Below are 14,001 nucleotides of genomic sequence, written 5' to 3' on the forward strand. Positions count from 1 at the left end.
GTCCAGCCATCACAGGATATTAACGGACCTTTCAGGAATCATAATGCAAATGACGCTGCACAGGGTGGGGGGCCAATCGAAGCGGAGTTCGATGGTAAGCCCTTTGTAACGCATACACCGCAAAACTGGGAGGAGGGCTTCCAGTCAAGAGGGATCTGCTGCCACTTCAGATAACTTGTTTTACGTCCCTTTGCACAATGGCTTGATGACCCTCTGCGTGTCTTCCATGAGAACAGGGCCTGCCTAATGATAGCTATCATTCTTACTGGGAGCCCAAGCCAGCTCCCACTGGCATTTTAAGTCATGCCTCATAGCCCCCCCTCGCCCACCCCCCCAAGCATCAAATTGCCCCTGTGGGTGTCCATCGTGACTCTGCCCAACTCCCCTCTCTGGTTTCATGCCAACAGTTGGCCTCAATGAACACAAGACAAATGGGCCCTAAAAAGACCCTTTGTAAATGGGTTAGAGGCGAAAGCAAACAATCGCTCATGTGAATTAGGCCCAAATTCCAGTGCAGGAATATCGCTCGGCGGGAAACGCAAGCCTTTTCTCAAGAGAGTCAATAAAAACAAGCCTGTAGGTTGAACAAATACATTATTTAACAACAAAGAGGGATTGTCTAAACTGAATAAGGTGAATCTATAAATTATAGATGAAGGGAAAAAGTGAGATTATTTTTCAATATTGCAAATGGAAAGAGCACTGGGCAGAGCTCTGGACTACATGCTGGGAAATGCAGCACCAGCTTTGTGTACACAAAGCAGGGAACCATGTTCAAAGCGGTCAACAAATCTACCTGGATTACACTTATATAATATAAGATAACATTTATATAAACGCTTAAGCATGGGGGATCGCTTTCAGCTGTGGTCATTTATTTAAAATATATTTACTGTTCGCATTTGCCAATCGGTTAATGGTACATCAACAATGGGTTTGAAGCCTAACTACCAGAGTATGTAGAGAGTAAGAAGCGGAGAGAGAGAGAGAGAGAGAGAGAGAGAGAGAGAGAGAGAGAGAGAGAGAGAGAGAGAGAGAGAGAGAGAGAGAGAGAGAGAGAGAGAGAGAGAGAGAGAGAGAGAGAGAGAGAGAGAGAGAGAGAGAGAGAGAGAGAGAGAGAGAGAGAGAGAGAGAGAGAGAGAGAAACAATGGACATGGACATTTGTAGCTCTTGGAAGCACACACTTCTTTCTCTAAAAGGATGTGGGACCAGATGAAGAGAATGCTTCATGACAGTTCATTGCATTCATTAATTGTCTTCAGCCAAACACAACAAGCTACATTACCGGCAAACACAATTCCATCAAAAAAATCTAATTAGAATTTTTGATAATTTAATTAAATCAACCTTGTGCCTGTAACAATGTAATTTCTGACTGGCACCCAGATTCAAATTTGTTTTTTTTTTCCAGTGAAAAATAGAAACCCATTACCTTGAGTTGTGACCTTTGTTATTATATTGAGGTCAAAACTGAAATAATTTTATATTGGATCTTAATGACTCACTTTTCAGTTATTAACATCGCTTGCATAAAAACAGCAACACCTGCACTGTACGTTCATGGGGTCACTGAATAATGGCTGCCTTTTCATTAAATCCATACCCCTAACGACTCATTTTGACGGTAGTAATAACGGTACTTCACATATGACTATCACTTATTCACTGAATATACTGAAAAGCTTCAGAAGTAGTATACACTACTAATAACTGGAAGTGGAACTGAATGAATCATTCAGAGACCAGAATTTCTCCTTGAAATACAATGTTCTTTTGCTTAGAACGATACGCAAGTTCTTCATAAAAAGGTTTGTTTTTGTCATTTACTGTATCACTGCACTCCAAGAGGCCACATTCATATTGCCTGCACTGAATGTATCAGTCACTGAATGTACCACAAAGCATCAGAGCAGCATGCTGTACCACTATTGAGTACACAACACTGGATTTGTAATGAATTGAACAACATTTGAATCATTAAAGTGAGTCAAAAAGCCCATCACTAAAGTCGAGAACATAACTATGGGAATCATCCATCCTCTGGTCAGATGCCTGGCACTTGTATATTAGTCTGTGCCTTGCGTGCTAGTTGCATGCATAGAACTACACCGTTTTCTTTAATAAACATCGCAAACATAAACCAAAATTATTTTCACTTTCAGTTATATTGATTACTTTAAACTCCCGATTAGTTGCGTTACCACAGAGAAGAACCTATAAGCTCTTCAATTTCTCTCGCTGTCAGACAACAAAAGCATACCCCCACACGCACGCGAATACACCCGGCCGCCCTAATCCGAACATCCTTTAACACCTCCCACACATGTTGCGAGTCATCAAGACCGAGAGTGAAGGACTTATGAGTCTGCACAGAGAGACTGAGTACGCCCAGCCTGCGGGACGGCGAACGCAAACGGAGGAGCGGGAGCGGGCAGGTGCCGCGGCGGAGACACTCTGCGTAGGACGGGTCACGCAGCCGTGCGCTCTGACACTTTCCCGCGTGCCGTCGGTCCTCCGAACCCTTTGACGGAGCTGCGAGGACGGCTGTGGGCGCCTCCCCCCCCCCCTCCTCCTCCTCCTCCTCCTCCTCCAGATCCCAGAGTACGGCAGCCGTCCAAGCGGATCTGATCCGAGAGGTGGCTCGCTGCATGCTGATGAGGGCCACCGTCGCCAAGGGTGACATCAAAAGAGCTAGAGCCGCCCACCTCCCCCCCCCCCCCCCCTCCTCCACCCTGCGGTTCTATTTTTAGCCTGCCGCAAAGAGCGTCTTCGTTCCTGCTTCCACAGACCGGGATGCTGCGGTTAATGATGCCGGTCATCTGAATGTGGGAGAGTGTGGGGGCAGAAACAGGCGGGGTTCATACTGTAGAAATTCCACAGGCATGTTTAGCCTCAGCGTTAACAATGGCGATGTGTAAAAAGACACAAAAAAAAACAACAGATGTTGCCACCGATATGATGTTGACACGATCATGTCGAACGGTGGCAGGTCGTGGTGTCACACTCGTTAAAGTGTCATAAGGATTTTCTTCTCTGAGATCCAGGCGTGTTCCCTCCCGGCACATTCCGGTTTCTTCCCCGGCTCTTGTGCCTTCGAAATTCCAGCCCGCCCGTGGATAAGGAGAGTGTGCTCTCACTCTGACAACACAGGACAAGTCCATTGCTCTGGTTTAATGAAAGGACTGAACGGTCGCACATTTTGGTCTTTTGAAAATTTCAGGCAGCGTCCTTTGAGGAGAAAATCTGGACAGTTGTTGCAAAACCTTAGAATTTGCCCTGCACATCTTTTGACCTCTTAACCATCTTTACCTGACCCGGTGCCTCGTTCTTCCTTGTAACTGCGATCCACTTTACTCTTTCCTGAGCTAATCTTTTCTAACCTCTCCCCCATTACACATACATTCCCTCATGAGAGTACCAAGTTCATATTGCAGTCATAGGCAGGAAATGTACAGATTAAATGATTTTCTCTTGAGAGAAAGTTCCAAGCTATATTTTCAGGATATTAATATTTACCAAATGGTGAGCTTCATCCTCTTAGTTCTTTCGTCAGAATAATTTTCGAGGACTTTATTGAAAAAAGGCAATAAAAGCACAAGAATGACTAGACTTTCAATGACATTCAGCTAATTAAAATGCACACCGATCGCATGGTTCCTACAATTACTTACTCTAATAGGCTCGTAAAAGCTCCAGATTTTTGAATGTTCATTTCCAGAGGGAGGCTTGTATGAAAAGACTGCATTACTGGCAAATGACTGCAGGGGAAAAAAATCTGCCAGCACATGATTCAAACGCACATTTCTATTAAGCATGGGCAAATTAATTTTTTCTTTATGTGCATCAAAAGGTGGCTGTGATGGTCCCAGTGAGTGGATGGGGGTCAAGGAACCCCATTTATCACAGGACGTGCTGTTTCACACAGGCGTTATTAAACACTGAGACAGGCCACTGCTAAATTCATAGACTGGTCTCATTTCATATCTCATACTTGACTTGGGTCACAAAAATGACAAAAGTGGCTATAAAAATTTCTGCTTTATCCAGTAAAGCACCACAAAGTCACAAATCTGTAATAAAAGCCTGGAAATGCAGGTGAGTCTGTCTGTCTTGTCTGCATGTTCAAAAGAATAGTTCAGCAAAGTAAAAAATATGATAAGGTATGTCCAGTGTTTTGTTACTAAATCCACAAACGATTGTGGGGAGCAAAAATAAAAGACTACTGTTTGTACTGTCAGCCGGATGCAGTTTTGGCCGGTAGCCTAATATAAGAATGAACACGGTATACAGAGATTTCTTCGCAGCTAGCTAATGTTAAAGCATTAAATACATTGGTTTACGAGGTGCACTGAATATGTCAGTAATACCACAGCCGTAGAATTGCAGGTAACAAAATGTAAACCCGGAGCTATGAGTTTTGTAAAACCTGTAATAATAGAGCTTGCGATTCCATGCGAAGGTATTGTGAAAAGGGTGCTAGGTCATCAGAGCCGATGTGGATTTCACTCTGACTCTCTGCTCTGTGTCGGTAACACGGCCCGCCTGCGAAGCTTGCCGCACCTTCTATTCACCCTCACGCTCAGAAATAATAACTTGACAGTCAAGAGAGAGTGTCGCAAAATAACATTTATTAAGGTAAGGTTAGACTAAGTAAAACAAGTATTTATTTCGTCACTTCGAGGACAATTTCATTGTCACGGTTCTCGGTTATGCGGTTTAGGGATAATAAATATGGTATTGTTATTTAACCCTCAAGTGACCAACATATTTCTCACACACTAATCAACAACTGTGAGCAGATAAGACTCCAAACTGATGACAATTAAGCCCGTGATCTAATATGAATAAAAAGCTCTTCCTCGGCCTTTGCTTAGTATCTGCACAATAAACTCAACAAAATTAAACCAAAAACCTAAACCTAAAAATGAATATCTATACGCCAGCAAGAGAATCAAAATAAGTTGTGTTCTTCCCAAATCACTAGCTGATTAAAAGATTCCCCTAGCCTTAATTACCAGAAAAGATCATTTTAAAGGTCAAGGGACAGAATTGGTTGTTGAGATTGCCTGAATACAGGGGCACTTAATCAGTGCATAATAAGAGGCTGACAGTGATGATATATTCGTTAGATACCCATACCCATACCCACACCCATCCCCACACACACACACACACACACACACACACACACACACACGTACGTATACACACACATACACACAACCACCCCCACTCCCACTCCCACACACACACATACACACGTACACACACACACATACACACAGAAACACAGAAACACAGAAACACCATACGCAGACACGCACACACACAGGGACAGTTCCTCAGCTAGTTCTCACAGCAGTTTCCGCAAGAGAAAGAGAGGAAACTCATGGAATTGCAGCAATTCTTTCTTACACTGAAATTTGTTTTCTTGCCTTTTTTATTTATCCTTTCATTTACTTTATATAATTAATCCTTTCTTTCTACCTTTTGTGCTACATTTGCATTTGAACGGTGCTAAAATCTAAATAAAGGGAATATGATTATATGATTTGATGATTATAATGACTATTAATGGTATAATTCATTATCATAATGAATTAGGATAATTAATTAATACTATTAATTCTTCTTCTCATTATTATTATTGTTATTATTATGCCCCCACTACAGGAGCTAGAAAAAGCTCTTCCCCTGTTAAACCGTGTGAAAAGAAGACCGGAAAAACACAGAAAGATCAGATGAGATTTCAGATTTGGAAGCGGGTGCAACACTCAACACCACCCCATAGACCGACTCATCTGAGCCCCACTCTATGTGCTTATCCTGCAGTGGCTCTATTAGCGTTTGAGATCTCTCCATCAAATGCTTCATTCACTGATATCTCACACCCATCAAAGTGGGCATTAGCCCATCAGCTTGATAAACTGGGAACGGAGTGTTCTTTCTTTGCTCGAGAGGTCTAACAATCAGCACTGGCGATGCTATAAGAACGTCTCTTGTTGTCATAGACGCGTCGGAGGTAGTTAACTAGGATGCTTTACAAGACACTGTTTCTAGGTGGCATACTAATGTTAAAAAAGCACCTCCAAGCACGATTCTGTCCCCAACGAACAGTAATATATCATGTCCTGATCATGCCAGTTCCAACTGCGCAAATTCAAAATGGAAAATAATTGCCACTGTGGCCGCCACAAGAACTTGAATTATATTTTGGTCAAGCACCATAACTACCTGCAAAGATTTATTATCATGTCATTAGCAGGAAGTTTTAGATAAACAACTTAAAACAGTACCATGAGCATACAGAAAGAAAATGTGAAATCTCAAAACTGTGCTATCTGGACATACCACCCGCAATTCGAATGACAGGTAATATTTAGTTAACAGGATACAGCAGAGAAAATTCTATGGGGTTCTATTCAAAAAGCAGAATACATGAAATGGACAATCATCAATGTTTCCAATGTTCCTTCACTCTCCCTGCAAAGCAATATGTCTGGGAGTTATTACTGGATAGCAAGCTTTTTTTTTTTGTTCTTGCTTTGCAGGATTAAATTCTGTCTCCATTTGATTTAGAGGAGAAATGACAGCGTAAATGAACTTAAGATGCCCAGGGGGGCAAACCACCTGGAGGGATGGCACTGGGAAGGCTGCAATGGCGGCCTTTGATTGAGACGCTGTCTTCGGCAGACAGACGTAATGTATTGCGCCGGCCTGTTTGTGATATCCATACACTTTGATACTGAGAGGCAAATCTCTTTTGAAGTGAGCTGAGAACCTTATCTCAGAAGATATTAACCCGAACCTTCATTCTATTTCCATGTTAAGGAGAGATGCCCCCTCTTCCATTTCTAATCTTTCTCTTCAACACAAGGGCCTTGGGAAAGCCCGTGAGCTGGATACTTCAGCATCTTTTCAAGGTTCTGCCCATACGCACTCAACGAAAAAGGCTACAGAGGCTCGAAAAATGGACGGATAATAACATTAGCTATAACGGTCAGGTATTTCCATCCCTTAAGTCAATGAAATTGAGGGTTTATAAATACATTCTAATCCAAAGCTCTTAATATGATGTGAGAGATTGCTGATTTAATGACCATTTGAATTGATTTTCTTGGTCGATCGTCCACATTAGAGTCAGAGTGCGAAACGGGCGGTCGGGTTGAGACGACCCACAAACGTGGTGCATCCCGCCCACCCGGAGCTCAAGGACAAAACGCAGCTGCCGGCTTCAGCTCCCTCCAGACCCGCTGCTGATACGCCCAAGGGGCTCATGGGAAATGAACGGCATATCTTTTTTCGCACCCTATCTCTGCAGGGGCTTGTGCAGACATTTCAGAATGAACAGTCAGCCAGTTAAAATGTCACTACTGAGACTACGGCGAATGATGTGTGTTCATGAGCTTAGACACAGAAAAGAGGACAGTTTTGTGAAGCAAAAATAAAAGTCAAATGAATGCTAGACTTTAAATGTGATTCTTCACTGTATTGGGGAATTCGCTCAGGGTGCCATTTTGAGTTTATGTATTTACGGGGAGGAATGCTTACACCAGCACAGGACGGACGGCGTTGTTCATGTTGCCGTAGGCGGCTCTGCCCAGCAGCTCCCTGAAGCAGCTCTCTGCCAGCGCCGCCGGATTCTCCTCACGCTCATGACCTGAGGGCGTGCTGGGGTGTCCTGTCCTGTAGAGAGAGAGAGAGAGAGAGAGAGAGAATATGAGTGAGTGAGCAAGAGAGAGGGATGGATAGAGTGAGTGTGAGAGAGAGGGTTTGAGAGAGAGAGAATGAGTGAGAGAAAGCAAGAGTATGAGTGAGTGAGCAAAAGAGAGGGAGAGAGTGAGAGAGCAAGAGTGAGAGAGAGTAAGAGAGTATGTGAGAGAGAATGAGAGCAAGCGTATGAGTGAGTGAGAGTATGAGAGAGAGAGCAAGAGTATGAATGAGTAAGGGAGAGAGAGAGAGAGAGAGAGGGGAGAGGGAGAGGGAGAGAGAGGGGGAGAATGAGAATCATTCAAAAACATTCATTCTTCTGAAGCCTGAGTCCAACTGACATGGCATTTAAACACAGAGCCGCAGCGCTTGTCCTCAGCTAAACTGTAAAGAAGTTGCTCAACAGCCTGAAGCGGAAGCGATGAGAACAGAAGCAGGTGGAGTCCTCCTCCCCAGCCCGTCTGCAGAGAACAGCACTCGCTACATTTCCTCAGTGCTGGCTTACAGCAGCTCTGCTGGGAGGAAGACGAAAATAAACACGGCAAAAAAACCGCTCAGAATTTCGAGGAGGAAGAAAAGCCCGGAAAACGAACTAATGAATGTGCCCAGAGAAACATTCTTCAGGGAGCTCACGGTGCTTCGTCAAAACTTCGACATTGTTTTGTGTTTCTTTCCGCCGTGCGTTTCGAAGCGCTTGTGGTTTATTCTCTTTAATCAATAAGAAAATGCGCAGGTCGTGAGAGCTTTCTGCCGTGCAGCTGCACGTTGCGTTTCCCTCTCTAGACAATTAGATGACGAACGATCTCCACGAAAAGCAGTGCCAGATGGTCTGTGGGCAGCCAGCCCTCTGGAGGAAAGCGCTCCGCTTTCCCCAGCCTACACCATGACACAGGAGGGCCTAGTCCTTATTTATTACAAACGCTAGTCAGTACTTCAAAGCGGTACAGAAGCACTGCCAATTGTCACTGCCTGCCGAACATTCCCTTATAGGCACTGGTGGAATGAGGGAGGCCATTAAACCGGGCTAAGGGATGAATGAGCGCGTGTCACAAATCTGATAGCAATGCGCTACAGATATGGCAGCTTTCAGACAGGAGCCAGGTGCAGAGGCAGTGCCAGATGCAACCTTATGGCAGACATCCAGCTATTATGGTACGGTCGTTGGTTACCATTAACCTTTGTGTCGCCGGGCATAAAACGACTCACTTATTACTTACTGTACACTTATAATTATAATAGGTTGACCAATCAATAAACACTGAAGCAACAATGCATTTTTTACATTTAAAAGACATCAGAGCAAAGCAACGGTATCCGACACCCTATCACAGATCTGAGTTGGTGCCGGCCAATTCTGAGGGTGAAGGTGACTGGACATCAATGTGGCAATTCAACAAGTGTGCAGCACCCCTGCTCAACTGATTCATATGATGGCAAGGCTTGTTCCAGCTGACCAGCATAGCAGTGGAGTTGAGTTTTTGTCTGACTGGCTGAAACCTGGTTTGGAACTGCGCCAACCCCCAAACCTAACGGAAAAGTGTATACGTGGCTGGACTACCTTCATTTTCTTGTGTAAAATGTGTGTTGTCCGTATATGGCAAGTAAAAGGAGTTCTCCAGTTGCTCGGCGGTTAACAGAAATGCAATTACATGCAATTAAACATGAAATGTCATGGTGGGCTACAGTATAGGCCACATGAAAGGAGTTATTAAGCGCAGATATGGTATCTGCACTGACAACGGATGAACACCGTTTAATCTTATTTCTGCAGAGGATTATACACCAACAGAAAATACATTATACGAGACATCCAGTAGCTTTTCACAAGTACCCTAGCCAGTGATCAAAGTGGCTCCAGCTACATACACGCAGTACATGTGTATATATGCAAAAACTAGAGCAATATGTTACGTTACGTTATACTCCAGTGAAATTGCAGCAGATTATTAACAAAAGTAATTAAGAACTATATTCCACACAAAATGAATGTATACTTTATTTAATGCAATTAATTTTGGCTGCTAGCACGCTTTCCTTTGTAAGACAGGAGCATGGCTCCAGCGCAGAAGAGGTGAGGGGCCGTGTTGTTGTTTACGGCGTGACATTTGAGTCCGGCGCCGCTCTCTGCACCACCGTACAGCCAATAAACACGCTCTGCTGCGTGACACAGAACGGTAATTGAGATCTTGCGTTGATATATATTTGGCGGCGGTTAAAAAGGCAGCCGGATCGGGGGTTTTGATAAGAGTGCCGGCGTCCCGCTGCGGTCAAGGTCACAGCGACGGGCTCGCCGTGTTTACAAAGAGGGACGCAGAATGACAATCCGTTTGAGGCTAAGGCCGTCGCCCGCCACTGGCCCCCTTTACGGCCACCTCTTCCATTCAGGTCACAGGCAATTTCCACACAAGCAATTAACAGAAAGGGACATCCTTGAATAGAGCTTAATAGTCCTTTCAGGCTCCTTCAGGGAAATCTCAAGGTGTTTTTTAGACCAACTCCCAGATTAAATATTCAGGTAAATGCTTGTGATTAATATTTGTATTTTACTGGGGGTTGGGATAAATAAACTGTTAAAAAGATTATTGCTGCATTTAAGCAAAGCCTCAAGAAAAAACGTAGAGAAAATCACAAAGACAATGCATTTGGTGGAGCTTTCCGTTTGCAGAAAGATAGATTGGCAAATAGTATGTGTGTTAGTTCTGTAATTTAAAACAGCAGGTGGTTATATATTTGGTTTGGAAACCCACTGTGCAGGGAAGACCAAATCCCTCCTCTAAACAGAAGAGGCAATAAAATGCACTCTTGTCAAAATCCAGGTTGTATTAAATATTTATATCACTTATATTACTGCAATGCCCAGACAGTGTGGCCATATTGTATGTTTCCTATGGTTGATTTCATAAATATCCTCAAATCTTCAGGACAGACTGGTTTTCCGGGCACTGAGTATTTTACTTCAGGCACATTTTACAGTCTGCCATAAGACACAGGTGTAACAACAGACAAGCCGTATGACTGTTTTTCCTTTGATTCATACCAAGTTCTCTTGGTAATATCGCACGGCAGCCGACACACTACATGTGGCGTCATTCCCCAATCGATGGTCCTTTACATCCTGGATACCCCACAGCAGGATAAATAATAATGGAGTTTGAGCGCCCTGGCGCGCGGCTCGATCAGCACGGCGCGGGAGCGTGATTGGGACGGGTCCACAGCTGAGCTCGGATCAATGGCCGTTTACGGACATCATTCCCTGCGCGCTCCTTACTGCGTCCGCCCGGAGTCCAGTCACGTACACTCCCTGCCCGGGCCATTAGCCCAATGAAGGCCGTGCTTTCTAGGCACGCAGGCTTATTGCACTGCTGTTATTGTTGATATGCACGGAGACCCTTGTGCCATGAACGCACCAATCAGAGTGGGGACTGGCTAACAGGTGGTGAACAGGAGGAGGGAGGTTTTCTTTCGCCCGTTTTTACGTTTTCACGTTTTTCAAGTAAAATCCCATTCCCTATTTTCATCATATCCCAGTCTCAATATCGTGGAAAACTTGTGCAACCTGCTTTGTGGTGTGCAAAATCACAAAAAGCAACAGTATAAAAATATAAATATAAATAATAAAAATGCAATACAGGAAATATTTGTGCAACTTAAAGCACCACATGTCATGTCAATCATTCAAAATAAAATGCAAGTTTTTTTATGTAGAAGTGGATAGAACAGTTATCTATTTTTAATGAATTCACAGAACGTGCGTGGGTGGGGTAGGGGGGGTGAAACCTTCATTCTGTAGCTAAACTAAACAAATAAGTCCTAAATATACTCTGTTTAGCATTTCATGAATTTTACATTTAGTCTTTCACCTTCCAATTTTTTAAATGCTAAAGGAGCTAGATTTCAGTTTTCTGAAAGGCCAGACAGGGAGTCTGCTGAATATTTTTGCACATTAAGCGTAGAGGTCATCTGTTCATCTAGGCTGAAACAAGAGAGAGAGATAGAAATAGAGAGCTAGAGAGATAGATATTATCTGCAACTTCAGGGAGGAGGATCAGAAACACTGCGTTCTGCACTCCTTGTGAAGGGAAGAACTGAATATCCCAGAAGCTCAGAGATGATGAACAGACACGCCAGCTCTAGTAGAGTGCCTCTTATGAAGGACAGGAGTGAAATAAACAGCGAGATGAAACTGCGTTCTCATGTGCCTCTCTGTGTATTTTGCTATTCCACACTTTCTGCAAGCAGAGGAACGTGTGAATGGAAAAAGTGCATCCATGTCCCGGAGGTAGCTGAACCAATGGAGGATCTCCCTAGAGTCCACCTAGGACTGCCAAATCGTGCCTAAGGATGGGCATAAGGCAGCCAATGGGAAACCTTTACAGTGTCCTCAAAACGTACAGGACATCTAAATATGCTTCCACTTATTTGGGAACTATGACATTGACTTTTGCACCTTTGGTGAAACCTCTAATCCAATACTGCATGCATTTTTGTTTAATTAAAAAACTCTTGTCTGCAATACAATATAAAAGGAATCTGGCCAAAGGCAGACACATATGAACATATAAATGTATATTGGGATGTTTTCCCTTTCATTTTATATCCTCAAAAACATAATCATCCCACTCATAATCATGAGGACACATTAAAAAAAAAAGGGGAGAGGTTTTTACTCGCTCAGTGACAATGATAGGCAGGTGCCGATGATAATTTTTCCATTCTTATGGTCAGAGTAAAACATGCCATAATATACGACAAAGCACAGCTCAACCAGAGTAAGATTGGCCATATGTACCTGTGTTTATAGTCCTTAAATTTGGGTTTCAAAATATACAGTTGACGGGTCATCAACAGTAACAAAACCTTACACAGCTGGACAATACATCAAGCTCATTGGTTAAAAAATGCCACAACCAATGGTGTGGGGGCTTATTCAGATTGTTTGTGTGTAGCTGCCCAAATTGCACTCCAGACAAGCTATCACTGAAACTCTGTATACTATTGCTAACTATCCAAGTGAAGACTACATATCTAGTGATAAAACAATACCAGTTTGCTATTGGTAGCAACAAGCAAATTATCCAGTAAGATCAACGAATTTACAAATATCCACCTGAGGCAATACGAACATAGTAGTGAGCGTTGCGAACATTGCTGCACACGCGTTGTCTCTCTGGTGGATATTTGTAAATCCTGCAAGCTAACTAATAGCTAATTTGCTTGTTGCTACTGATAACAAACTGGTATTGTTTTAGAACTAGATATGTATTCTTTGCTTGGATAATAAGCAATAGTATACAGAGTTTCAGTGATAGCTTGTCTGGAGTGCAATTTCAGCAGCTACACGTTCCTTTTATCTCTTTACATGTTGAATCATGTGTGCTTAGCTAAACCTTTATTTGTCTCAAACTGTAAGTAGCAGTTGCAATGTTTGTGGTACACTATCATATCTTAGTTATATAGCCATCTGGTTCCATAGCCAAATAGGTTGCTTACTCATAATATAGTTGGTTAGCTAAACTTCAAAAAGACAGACCATATAAATAGTGTTGTGCAGCACAATAAAGTCAACATTTCATAAAGGCTAACATTTTCTCACTAGAACACTGCGAAAAGATGGCAGGCTCTGTCACGTATGTCACTGTCAACTTTCCAAAACAGTGCATGTTGCGGTTTGAGAGTGTTTGTTGCAGCAATTCCTCTCTTGACCGTTGTACAAAATTTCCTATTGTACCTGTCAGACTGAAAGGTAAATGCAGAACTGATACGCATTGTGCTGACTGTTCAAAAGGTAGGGCTAACCTTCAAATGTGACAGTGTCTGTCCAAGCTCTGCTGCCAGTAACACGGTTGGTAAAATGGTGTCAACCTTGCAATGAAAATAGCCTGTCCACACGGATGCAACCCTGAGGGAACCAGGGAACCAAAACCCCTACCATCCCGGCAGTCCGGGAGAAGAGTTAGGAAGGAAGGACCGTCAGGCATTTATGGAAACTTTTCTAATAATACCCTGGTGCCGGGTATGGAGATATCTCAGGAGATAATGCGACTCGTACATGAACCCAACAGAAAAAAGCCCGCTGCTCTTATTTGAATGAGATGATTGATCCCAGCAGAATAAGTGCGTTTGACTTTCACTAGGCCCATGAGCAAATTTTCTAACGCCATGGATATGAATAATTTGAGCTTCATTTTTCATGGGCGACGTTTAGTCTTATTGGACGCAAGAGGAAGCCTTAACGGGACAAGGACCTGTTTAAAAGGTAGTAAAAACGTGAGATCCGTTTAGTGCAATAC

General features: G+C 43.2%; 1 protein-coding gene across 2 annotated transcripts in view; it reads right to left on the bottom strand.

Annotated features, from left to right (window-relative positions):
• Positions 1–14,001, bottom strand: part of efr3a (EFR3 homolog A (S. cerevisiae)) — a 114,890-nt gene that overhangs the window by 43,784 nt on the left and 57,105 nt on the right. For both annotated transcript variants that reach the window (XM_061254940.1, XM_061254939.1), the window contains exon 8: positions 7,553–7,687. In XM_061254940.1, coding sequence (XP_061110924.1) covers positions 7,553–7,687 — 135 coding nt within the window. The remainder of the gene's footprint in view (positions 1–7,552; positions 7,688–14,001) is intronic.

This window comes from Conger conger, chromosome 9, assembly GCF_963514075.1.
Source record: "Conger conger chromosome 9, fConCon1.1, whole genome shotgun sequence".
Classification (NCBI taxonomy): Eukaryota; Metazoa; Chordata; class Actinopteri; order Anguilliformes; family Congridae; genus Conger; species Conger conger.